The sequence below is a fragment of the Alnus glutinosa genome, chromosome 12 (assembly GCF_958979055.1).
Source record: "Alnus glutinosa chromosome 12, dhAlnGlut1.1, whole genome shotgun sequence".
In the NCBI taxonomy this organism is placed as follows: domain Eukaryota; kingdom Viridiplantae; phylum Streptophyta; class Magnoliopsida; order Fagales; family Betulaceae; genus Alnus; species Alnus glutinosa.
In genome coordinates this window covers 20,023,270-20,035,911 of record NC_084897.1, presented here as the reverse complement: position 1 = coordinate 20,035,911, position 12,642 = coordinate 20,023,270, and the positions used below count along the sequence as shown (strand labels likewise).

At 37.1% G+C, this 12,642-nt stretch overlaps 1 protein-coding gene across 1 annotated transcript; it reads right to left on the bottom strand.

The window, feature by feature from the left end:
• Positions 1-5,780: 5,780 nt before the first annotated feature.
• LOC133851367 (uncharacterized) lies at positions 5,781-12,074 on the bottom strand. The gene is made up of 4 exons (XM_062287756.1): positions 11,979-12,074; positions 8,433-9,252; positions 7,136-7,252; positions 5,781-7,042 (listed from the first exon to the last, which is right to left on the bottom strand). Exons 2-4 carry the CDS (start codon positions 9,210-9,212, stop codon positions 6,164-6,166), a joined length of 1,776 nt encoding a protein of 591 aa, XP_062143740.1. The 5' UTR covers positions 9,213-9,252; positions 11,979-12,074; the 3' UTR covers positions 5,781-6,163.
• Positions 12,075-12,642: the final 568 nt, after the last annotated feature.

The following is a 12,642-nucleotide window of genomic DNA, read 5'->3' as shown; positions in this document are numbered from 1 at the left end:
AAATGATTAAAACACTCACAATGCACAACAATGACACAACACCAAGGCACATTGGGTGGAGTACACACATTGGGTCACACCCCAATGTGCCTTGGTGTTGTGCCATTGTTGTGCATAAAGAGTGCAAGGATCACTCCCCTTTCACTAATGAGAAATGATCCATACACTCATTTCTCACAACAGCCTCACAACAAGCTGACGTGGCTGGTAATATTTTATTATTTTTTTGTTTTGTTTTATTTTCTTTTTGTAAAAAAATAATAAAATATTACTAGCCACATCAACTTGTTGTGGGGCTGTTGTGAGAAATGAGTGTAGGAATCATTTCTCTTCACTAATATATTCATTTTACACCACATTTTCTTAGAGGATAAGTTTTGTTCAAAGCTCATTGTAGTTAGAGGTTACAATTCTTGTTTACATGTTAGGTTTATGTCGTGTTAAGGCATTGGTATATAATTATATAGGTCAACCATAATTCAACATTTTTATTTAAACAAGTCAAACTCATCAATCTTAATCCGTTAATTTCGTGTTAGGTTCATGTTAGGTTCACATGTTGTGTAAAAAATTGGCAACCCCGAATGTTGCTCATTGAGTTTAGGTCGTATCGAGGCATTGATATAAGATTATATAGATCAACTATAACTTAACCTATATATTTTAATTAAACGGATAAGACCCATCAACCCTAGCAGCTAATTATTTCGTATTGGATACGTGTTACGTTCACGAATGATATATTAGGCTTTCATGTGCACCAAATTAGTGAAATTAATATTTATGAAATTTTGGACTTCTAACCTTTTCAATTGAAGTTTCTTCATTCTTGGTATATATTTTTTATAGTATAGTTTGATTATATTTCCTCTTAAGAATATTTTTTATTTAGGTTTAATTCTAATCAAATCTCAGATATTTGATTATATACTTGTGTTATTTCACATACTACAGTTTTTTTTTTATAAATATGAACATTTGTACTATAAAATAATAATAATAATAATAATAATAATAAAAATAATAAGAGCAAAATGTAGCTCTTTGGACAATACACAATGCCAAACGTAGATATCCAATACCGAACTACCAAAAAATTCTTTATATATTTTTTTTTTCTCTATATTTACTTTCACTATAATTCTCATATCCGTGTACCATTTGGACGGGAAACGGATCCTCTCCATTCCAAAATGAAATGGAGAGGAGCCAGTTAGTTCATTATTGAAGGGTAAAATGGTTTTTTTTTTAAAAAATCATTTTACCCCTTTTAAATATACTAATTAGGGATGTAAACCCGAAGCGGGTTCTTGGTTATTAGGTAATAACCGGGAACCGGCTCCGGGGTCCTTAGTTATTGGTTTTTAACATCCGGCTCCGGAATTGGGTACCTCGGTTAACCGGTTTTTACCCGGATACCCGGGTAGAACCGGTTATCCGGGCCGGGTAGTATTTTTTTTAAAAAAATTCCTCTATCCCTCCGTCTCACTAAAAAGAAATTCCAGAAATGCTTCCAAAATCAGCAATCAAAAAACAGCTGGATCTTCAAAAAACCCTTTTCTAACTCTCACTTTCAGAAGACACTGACCCAGAAAACAGTTTCCCAGAATCAGATATGGCCAGAGCTCATTTTCGTTCCCTAAGGAAGAAACTGACATCAAACGGTCGAAATCATTTAAAAGGGGGAAAAAAAAAACCCAAGAAAAAAAATACAGAAGAATCTTCAACCTGGAAAAAGAGGAAGAGATCCAAGTTTGAAAAACGCACCTAAAGAATTTCAGCTTTTACTACTATAAGACACACACAGAAATAGTGCATAACAATCGCAAATAAATTCAAAAATCAAACTTCTTCTCTCTCTCTCTCTCTCTCTCTCTCTGTGTAATGGTCCTAATTAATGGAAGAAAATGTCACTCTCGATCTGTCGAGTCGGCGACTGGCGAATGGCAAGTGGCGATTGGCGAAGGAGAAGACTCAAGAGTGAAGGAGCTAGGAGCCGCGGCCGCGGCAAGTCTGAGATCCGCATGGTAATAATTTTGGTATCCCAAATATGTGTTGATTATGGATGCGTTTGGGATTGTGATTTCGTAGTGAAAAAGTGTGATTTTAAACAAAATTGTAAAAAATAACCTTTTAGAAATTGCGTTTTTAAAAAATTGCAATTTAAAAACACAAAAAAGTGCTTATTCAAATCGCAGGCAATGTGATTTTTTTTTTTTAAAACACAATATTTTAAAAGGTTAACCTAGGATTTTAAAAGTCAAACTGCGATTTTATCAAACATTTAACTGCGTTTTTAAAAATTACTTTCTTAAATCGTACATTTAAAATCATTATTTTAAAATCGCAAACTCAAACGGAGCATAAGTATAAACGGACCCTAAGTATAAAGTGTAAACCCAGAAATCAAATCAATCATTTTCACTTAGATTTATTAAATGGATCGGTAATGGCAACGCAATACATGCCCTTGACTTGTGCCTCAAGACGGAAGACTCAACCGGTCAACCCTTCCAATTCAAGATACACGTTTTTTTTGTTTTTTTTTGAGAAATATCCTTCCAAAAAAAAAAAATTGAGAAATATTATTATTTTGCATTCTAATTTTTTATTTTTTTTTAGCAAATTTTGTTGACCTGGTATGTTTAATTCACCTTTAACTTAATTTTAATTAAAAAAAAATTATAAAGATGGAATGAATTGGGGTGTACATACAGGTGCAATTATTTATAATATCTGCAACCGCACCCGCAGAATGCGGATATCACTTTTAGATATCCGCATCTGCATAATTCTTTTTGTTATCCGCATTCCGCGGTTATTACGTTTATTAAATGTGATTATTATCCGCTATTCGCATATTAAGTAATTAGCCTTTTTTGGGTTTCTATTATGTCATATTTTAAACGATTTTAAAAATAATTTAAGCCTAATTTTAGTATTTTGGACTTGTTTTAATTTTTTTATAAGCCCTAGTCTTTTGAAAATATATTGATTTCACATTACTTTTACCTTTTTGCCCAAGTGTTACACGATAAAATAACATAACCAACCAAACAAATGTAAACTTTATTCATACCCAATCCAAAATGACGTCGTTTTAGTGAATGTATGTATTAAATATAATAAATGGTTTGCAAGTGCGGTTTCGCATACCTTAAAACCGCTATCCACATCTGCATATGCGGATAATAGTTTTTACTAATCACATTTGCATGTGCGGATAGCGAATACAAACAGTTAATATTCGTCTGCATATATACCCCTAAAAATAAATATGTCCCGTTAGCCAAACATGCTAAGAGAAAAACTGAAAAATAAATAAATAAATACGCAAAATGCAAAATAACTCGTCTCTAAATATACAAGTGGAATTGCATTCGAAGAACATAAGAAAGGGAAACCAAACAAATATTCAAGAAAATTGACTTTTCCCCGCGTACACGAAAAGGTCCATATTTTTCTGGTCAAACTTCCTTACCCTTAACTTTTTGTCTTCCCTTGACCAGGGAATAAATATTTGCTGGTCAAAGTTTAAGGATATTTCTTGAGAAATAGCTTAGCCTTTGATTCATCCAATCTGGACGGAAACGACCATACATTCATTGTTCAATTGTCCTATATCTGCTTTTGGTATGATCAATTATCGTTTGTAAACTTCCCATGATATTCACATGAAAAATGCTGCAAAACTCAAGACAAATTAAGAACTCTGATTATCAACAAGAAACGGTAAAACCAAACGAGTAGAATTAGAATTGTTGCAAGGGTTGAATCTTCTAATTATGAACTTTTGGCTTCTTCCTTGAAATTCAGGAGTAGGTGTCCCAGAATATACAATCCATTGCCCAAGAACGACTTGCTTCTGAGCAAATGTATCTGGCCAATTTGCATGCAATCACAAAGCCATATTCAAGACCAATCGACCAAGTTAGATAGTCCACAGTTTAGACCAGTTTTGTTTGTACCCTTCTTGACAACAAGATAGATCGAAGATATCTCTAACCCCGAAAAATCCTACAAGAAAACGGTTGTAAATGAACAGTTCTATTTGATTTTGTCAGACCGTGAACTGCTATTTCACCTCAAACCAATCGGTGTTAAGGAAGACAAATTCAAATTTTTTATGAACCTTGGCATCGTGCCCAACATGCTTGTTTTTCGAGCGGTTGCAAGAAGTGGCATTGTGTCCAAACAATCCCTCCCTCATGATGACGCTTCCGTGATCTCGTACTATTTGTCGAACTGTGGCTTGATACCCGCTCGTATAAACTAGACTCTAATTCGGTTTGTTTGATAAATGAGTCAATCATGAAAATAAAATTAGGCTAAATTATTATACAAGCTATACTTGTATAAACTCGTATAACTTTACGTTTGTAAAGAGAAATTATTTTCCTAATATAATAGATATAACTTGAATTATTATAATTGTAAATCTTGATATAGATATGTGTGTGCTTGTAGAGTAATGATAAACGTCTAAGTCATGTCTTCCTTATGTCCCCAAAATTGATGTGGCGTTTAAAATCAATATTTTATCACAATATAATAGTGATATATCACAAATTCAATGATGATTTTAAAAGACATTATATTTTATTAGGAGACACAAGGGGGATATAGGTCATACATTTTAGCATTACTTGTGTTTGTTTGTATGTATAATACATGTGTGCATACATAATGAACTTAAAAATTTGAGTTCGGACGGTGGCCTAGGCCACTCCCAATTGCTTTGGGGGTGGTCGCACCACCCCCCCGAATGCCTGGGGGGTGATGCGACCACCCCTGGCCCTCCATAGTGGCTGGCCGACCACCCCAATGGGTGGTCGGCCAGCCACTTTAGGGTTTAGTTTTTCTCTTTTCTTTTCCTTTTTTTAAAAAAAAAAAAAAAAAAGAAAATATTTGAAAGAAAATAAAAAATGAATTTTTTTTTTTTTGAAAATTGTATTCTTTACCCTAAGGAATAGGTATTCATCTTCGTAAGAGAATAGCTATTCCATGGAATAGACTCCTACCAAACAAAGAAATGGTTATTCCATAGGAATAGCCATTCCATTCCAAGGGTCTATTCCGCAAACAAAACGGGGCCTTAATACTCAGCTCGATTACAGTCCTATCCATCATAGAATTTGGATTGATATGAAACCATATGGCTTGTTAAGGATACTACCGGAAAAGACTCTAATTGTGAGTCTTATGCAGCTCCATAGGAAATCAATTTCTACTCAAACTCTAGTGTTAAGCAAGATAAGGTTCAGTTATCTTAAAGTTCAAACTCTATCAAAGATAAATAAGAGAAGTTTATATAAGAGTTATAGTCCTATTGTATAGGAAGCAGACGCGGTTATGTGTTGTTATTCAAACTCTCTTGTAACCTTCTATATATATCAATGAGAGCTCACATAGATGAGCACAATTTAATAGCCAAATTATCCTTGTTCTATCATGATATCAGAGAGAGTTTGAATAACACATAACGGCATCTTATTCCTATACAATAGGACTATAACTCTTATCTAAACTTATCTCTTATCTATCTATAATAGAGTTTGAACTTTAAGATAACTTAACCTTATCTTGCTTAACACTAGAGTTTGAGTAGAAATTGATTTCTCATGGAGCCGCAAAAGACTCACAATTGGACTGAGTCTTTTCCGGTAGTATCCTTAATATGGCTTAAACTCGGTTGGCTTCAACGTTTGTAGCCAAATTCGTTCCCTCACCCATACATTATGCAAATGAAAAATGGCTGAGCCGCCCGTCATGAGCCCATAAACCGAAACCCAAATGCATACACGTAGATTATCGTACTAGAAGTTCCTAGACCCCAAATGAGAAAGTTCATAGCCCAATCATCACTAGTAATCATCCATCGTTTCAACAGCCCATTGCAACAAAAGTTTATCAAAGGAAAGAATAAAATAAGGGCAGTAACAATAACTGCAAGCAACCGTAGTTACTAGGCAGTCTCATACGACTCAGCCTTTGTCAAAAGTTATCAGAGCCTAGAGCCCAGTGCTACCCTTTGTAATCCTTCCTCCTCCTCTTCTTCTTCTTCATTACCCTTTGTAATCCTAGTTTGCGATTCACTAAATTTATGGCCAACAATTGGTGACAAAGCAATCACATTCTCTGTCCATGAAAGATGCAAATTCAGTCACTGGGGTGGGAATGATAGACAAGCAAAAGAGTACCGAGATGAAACTGGCACATTTCCAGCTTCAGGCCGGGTACCCTGATAGTGCTGTGTCCGGTTATAAGGCGGTGGAGCATCGGCAGCATATGTGGAGTATAACCCCTCAACTTGATCACTTTCTGTATGGCGCAAATGAGCGATCTCAGTCGAGTACGCTCCGCCAACAGGATAAGAACCTGAAGGTACTTCCTGCCTCCTCAGATTTGGATCATATGGATCCACTGATGAAGCACCATAATGATAAGCATAGTATGGATCGTTGGTATAGGAGCCTAAAGCAGTAGCTGATGCTGCAGTTGCAACAGGAACTGAAGATGGCAATTCATGTCTACCAACAAGACCATAAGCCTGATATTCTCTCTCATTCAAGTAGAGAGGATCAGCACGAATAGTTTCTCTGTGTGCAGAGACGGCATCCCTATACATATGGTCTGGCTGTCTTAGCAGGTGCTCTCTTTCATAGTCTCTCTGGTACGTTTCCAAAGTAGGAGCAATATGAGATGGGGGAGTTAAATTTCTTCTATCTCCCTGAAGCCCAAAAGCTCTGTACTCCTTTTCAGTCAGGTAACGTTCACGAGGAATTTCCTCTCTCTGTATGGTTGTCATGTCTTGGTATGCAATACGCTGATGATCCCTTTCGTGAGACAGCAAAGGGTAACTAATAGAATCACCCTTGGTATAAGGATCCCTAGCAAGTGTTTCCATATGAGAATGGGGCCATGTTTCTCTTGCTCTTTCATGAACTTCCCTATCCCGAACTCTAGAAACTTGTGGAGGGTGGATAGGCAGCATGTTCGAATGGACTTCAGCTGGTCGAAAAAGTTCCGCGAGCTTCCTAACCTGAAGGGGAGAATTGGAAACATTGTAAATACTAAATTATCAAAAAAAGGAAACGATGACCCCAAACTACCTGAGGAAACAAGTGAATCTTACTTGTTTGACAGTAAGTTCTGTTTTGAATTTGTTCTTTTCATTATAATTTTCCTTGATTGCCTTCTTAAAAATAGTCTCAGGTACCGGAAGACAGTCCTTCTTAATACCGAACCGCACCTGAAAATTGAAAAGTCATCAGCACACAAATTGGGCTAGATGAAACTGCCCTTTGTTTCACAAAATATGCTGTTCTGAAAGTCCACTTTTTTCAGGAAACTGCGCGATTGTGTTAGTGTTCAGCGAAAAAGGAGAAAATGTGCTACGAAGACAAAGTGCTCCTCTCTACTGACAGGAAGCATGTTTGCGAGAGAGATTGAATGTTAACTAATGACGAATTGTAATAACATCCAGTTTTCAGAACCAGATGTGAAGAAAAGACAACAATTAGTATATCAACATGAAAATAATATTTACGGCCAGACTACAGGTTTTGTTTCTAACACTATTAATCAGTATCTCTGCGATGTAAATTACTAGCGCTTCAGGACTGGGGATTGACTTGGGGAGCCATTTTCTTTGCTCCAGGCTAGGGGAGAGCTAATTCCCAAAAACCCGACTGACCTGACTGGAAATGGACTGACATCAGTTGGTTTACAAACAGTCGGTAGGTCAACTCGGTTTCTGGGGTTCTATTCTCACCCTCCAACTTCAAGTCTCTCATCTTTCTTTATCCTCCTCAACTACCACTAGACAAGCTTTGTCCTCTCGAGCCCAACTCCACCGCACGTCTTCAACACAATAGTATCCATGTTGGCTCCTTGTTCTCATCATTGTTGTTGTTGTTGTCGTCGTTGTCGGGGTCGGGGTCGGTCAAGTTATGGAGCAATTAGACGTGGATGGCAATGTTGGTATTCTTGTGGGTGAGAAGGTTGAGGGGGAGAATGGCATTGAAATTGATGGGGTCAGGCCCATTGGTTAGGATTTTGAGCTTGGAGTTGGCAAAGGCTTTACCGCAAAGCAGCTAGGCTGGTTGGGGTACTTGAGGCAAGCTTCAAAGGCCAAAATTAAGGGTCAATAGTAAAACACAAGCCACTCTATGTAATCGGCCCAAACAGGTAAAGTAAAATCCATAAATCCAACCTAATTGACCAGCCACTGAAGCCAACTGAGGACAGTCGATTCGGCTTAGTTCAGTCTCTGAGGTTTCGGTTCATGTTCAGTGGCCAGAGTCCGCCAACTGACACCATTGGTATCCGAAGAACACCAACCCAAGGGGTCCATGCTCACCCCTAGGCTAGTCAAAGAAAGAAAACCACAATAATTATAGTAGAAGAAGTCCGCTACAAGAAAACCTGACCTGAACAGGGAATGCCCCACCGAAAGCTCTTGGCTCAAGTTTCATGCCACCATTAGAGGATGCCTTATATATCCCGTACAGAAGCTTCAGATCAAAGTCATAGAGAAAAAGTGCAAGCCCAGGTTTGACATCCATCACAACATCTTTTTTACTTGGTGGAACTCCCATTACACGATAGCGGAAACAATCAGGTTTCGTCTTTGCATTGCACATAAAGATCAAACCACCAAGTTTTTCTTTGTTTTTCTCATCATGGTGGCTCTTTTCCATGCCATCATGCTTTTCTTTGTTGTTTTGATTCTTTAAGCTACTGTCTGACCCACCACGCCTTCTTTTGTTTCTCTGATTTTGGTTGTGCTTTTCCAACTGGATGATCTTCTCTTGGTCCTTTTGAGGCTGACCGCTCTCATCCTTACACTCTTCATTATTAATATTCTTCTCTGTCTCTTCTCTAGATTTTAGCTTCTTCACATCTCCTTCATTATTGGTACTTTCTTTGTTGCCCTTAAATACATGCTTATTCTTCTTTCCTTGTTTCCACTTTGCAATTCTAGTTTTGGACTTTAATGATTGGGGGGTGTTCTTCCTTGATGACTCTGATCTAGTAGATGCCTCTGCAGGAGTCTCTGCTCCCTTCTTGTTAGAATCTGGTTTAGTAGATGCCTCTGCAGGAGTCTCAGATTTGTTTTTGTTATCTTGTTGTTCCTTCATGTTAGATTCTGGTCCGGTCGATGTCTCCACAGGAATCTCTGCTTCCTTCTTGTTTTGTTTTGGTTCCATATTCCACGAACCGCCCAGGCTGCCCAACCAAGATGTATCCCTGCAAGTAATTTGCCAATGAAATGATTTTTCTTTGTTTTCAGTTTACCAGAAGCAAATGGGATTAAGTAATTACGAGAGGAATGAAACTGAAACTAAAAAGAGACAAAATGAAACCAAGAAAGTCACAAGTTTGCAGCAAACTTTTCATTTTTATTATGGCTCCATTGGAATTGCACCTACATTTTTGGGTAAAACTAAAACAAATTATACTATCATACTAAAACAAATTATACTATCATAATAAGAACCTCTTCCCTCGTTAATGATTGACATGCCAAATGGGGGAATCATATTTCTATCAAAACTAGAAGTAGTGCCATACCAACTAGTGCCTATCACCTGACTTCAACAAAAAAATGAAAAAAGAAAGAAAAATAAAAAGGCTATCAACACCACATCATCAAATGGGCGAGCAAAGGAAATAAGAGAAGAAAAAACCCTAAGTTCAGTCTTTATGTGCCTTATACTCCCAGAACGTTGCATTATGTGCTACTCTGTATATCTGTACTGCCAGAACGCTTATAATTACGACTTATGGGGACGAGAGAGAAAGAGGTATCCTCAGGACCACCAATTTTTGGGCAGACTCGGTATTTTATTAGCCTCCTCAATCAAATTAAGGATAGTCCTACATATCAAACAAAGTAAGTTGCCATGTTCACATTTTAACTTCCTCTCATTTATGAAGACATGATTTCCGCAAATTTCCTTCAAGAAAGGAGTAAATCAAAACTACATTCTCCAGAATCACCATTGACTATCTTATTTAAAATATACTTGCCACCTTCTTTAGTCCCCTCCTATGACCAAGAAATGCCAGATTCATGGAAAAATATCAAGCATGGAAGGAATCGAGGGCTTCCTGAAATGCCACATTTTAATATGGAAGGGATCAAGCTTCCTAGAATGAGAGTTGCAGAGCAGTCAGAAAACAACTGCAAATGCCATTTGGAATATTGAGTTCTTTCTCATTTCAGCAACGAGTTCATGGGATGGAAAGCTTCCTCGAAATCTGTTCAGTGAGTAAGTTTTACTGTCATGCAAGGAAAAATGAGAAAATATATGTTCAATGCGAATTTGGAAGGTACAGACAACGGTGCCAATTGTCGCTGCAAGACATCTGATCTCCAAAATTCTATTTGACATCTTCAAAGAACGTCTCAGATGCAAAGAAAGCATTGAAATAGGGAAAGGGGAGTGGGAGGCTTATTCACTGTTAAGATATCAAAGAAATCCAAAAAACAAACGAAAGAAAGGTGCACAAGACAGGCATCTGGTGAAACAGCGATTTAACAAATGAAAATTCAATATATATATGACGAGGAACCTCTCCAAGGCAGGGCCACTTCATGTACCTACCCATGTAGGGTAAACCACGGACCCGTGCAAAGCATCCCCTCCACACGGATTGGGTAATACTTTGGCTTCGCTAGTAGGCTGCCCCAAGGAGAAGCAGGGAAAATATGAAGTATCACTATATCATTGCTAATCCTCCTTTACCTCCATATTTTGCTTTTCCATATACTTACTGTCTTTACACTTCCTATAGTCAACAACTTCCAAATATGGAGAAAATACATTAATTTTGGCCTAGCCAATAACCACAACAAATGGTCTCTAAAAAACCATGATACAATGCTTTAACCACTGAATTTCCGGCCATACTTGCTGTCTCAGCAGGAACATGCCGCACTTGCATAGTTAGGGGCAATATCCCAGCAGCCCAAAGATCTTAATTTCATTTAATTTTTTTTTCTTTTTCTCATACTTTTTGGTACCTTTTACAGGAAACCACGAGGAAAGTTAACTTTGTAGCCTTTCCACCAGTAGATACGTTATTTCCCACCATCACTCTTCTGAGCAGGCAATATAACAATTTCAATAATATCTAGCCGATAACAATAATTCGAATGACGTCCAATGCTATTCAATAACACTAGCACACATCTCTGTATATAGTGGGGAAAAATGTGCAGAAAAATCCTTTTTCCATTACTGCCTTTCTTTTCCTCCCCCTTCCTCTTAGTTTATTTAAAACACCTTTTTCTGGCAAAACCACCAAAAAAAAGTTTAACTGTGTACCACCATCACTCTTCACGGCACACAATATAATTATTTAAATAACATGTAATGTATCCAGAATTGTCATATCATCATAAGAATTTCGATAATGTCTAAAGTATGCATTGCTGTTACAGTCACCTCCACATGCTTCACAAGATAATGCCACCACACACATCCCTACAGTAAAAAATTTCTGGGAAAACCCTAAAATCCATCATAAATAATTCCTTTAGAAACTCACCTCCAATAAACTACATCTATCATGTGAGAAACCATTCATCCACTTAAAACCCTTTCTTCTATCATCTAAATACTTCTCCAAATGAACAACATAAACCCGTGAATAATAGACTTGATCCCAACGAATCATTCCTATCGATAAAGGAACAAATTCAAAAACCCAAACTGTATTTACCTTCAAAAAAGCAAAGTAATCGATAATATTAGATGTAGAAAACCTCAGCCCTGTGCTTGGCTGACCAGAAAAACGGAAATGAAAAGAAAGTAAAAGAAAAGAAAAGAAAAAAAATCCTAATCTTTTCCCACCTCATTTTCTCGGCAACCAAACAGAACCCAGTAAATTTTGAGAAAGAAATTAAAAAGAAAAGAAATCAAAATAACCAGTTATAATTAAAACCCTAAGAGAGGCAGAAAGAGCACCTGGAGAAACAGAGAGAGATCTGAGCAACGTCAGAGAAAAATCTGGCCGAGGAGTGAGGACACTACACGAAAGAGATTAGAAGCGGTGCTTGAGTGCGTTGGAACGTGAAATGACGATATTGGCCTCCTCTATATCGAATCGAGATCCCATGCAGCATGGGTGCAATATCTTTTTTTTTTGGACCGTCCTTTTGAATGGACGGTCCAGATCTCGCCAATCAATGCAAAATTGCAAAAAGAATAATAATAATAATAAAAAAAAAAAGGGGGGTGGGGTTGAGGAGAGGATCTTATTCCGAGTGATGGTCGGCGGTGATATGGCGGATGATCGTGGTAATTATGGCGGTAGTTTTGGAGGGGGGATGGATAGTGCTGGCAACAACCGTGGTAAAAGTAATAGTAGCTGCTACAACAGTTGTAACGACTAGTAAAAGTTTCGCAATAACACATTTCTCTATAACATTTAATTTTCAAATTTAAAATTCTCTTCAAATAACTTTTTTTATTAGTAAACAAGATAAATGTTACATATACTTAAACTTTTACAAAAGAAGTCTTATTAACTGATATGGAGCTTATTCACTGAAGTTAAATCCGTCTTCCATCTAATAAACAATGAGACTTTCCAAATTATAAATCTAATAAAATATATTACTTTATAATC

Coding starts and splice junctions, on each gene's coding strand:
- LOC133851367 (XM_062287756.1), bottom strand. CDS start 9,212: ATGGAACCAAAACAAAACAAGAAGGAAGCAGAGATTCCTGTGGAGACA. Junction 7,253..8,432: donor GTGGGGCATTCCCTGTTCAG/GTCAGGTTTTCT, acceptor TTCAATTTTCAG/GTGCGGTTCGGTATTAAGAA. Junction 7,043..7,135: donor CAGAACTTACTGTCAAACAA/GTAAGATTCACT, acceptor TCTCCCCTTCAG/GTTAGGAAGCTCGCGGAACT.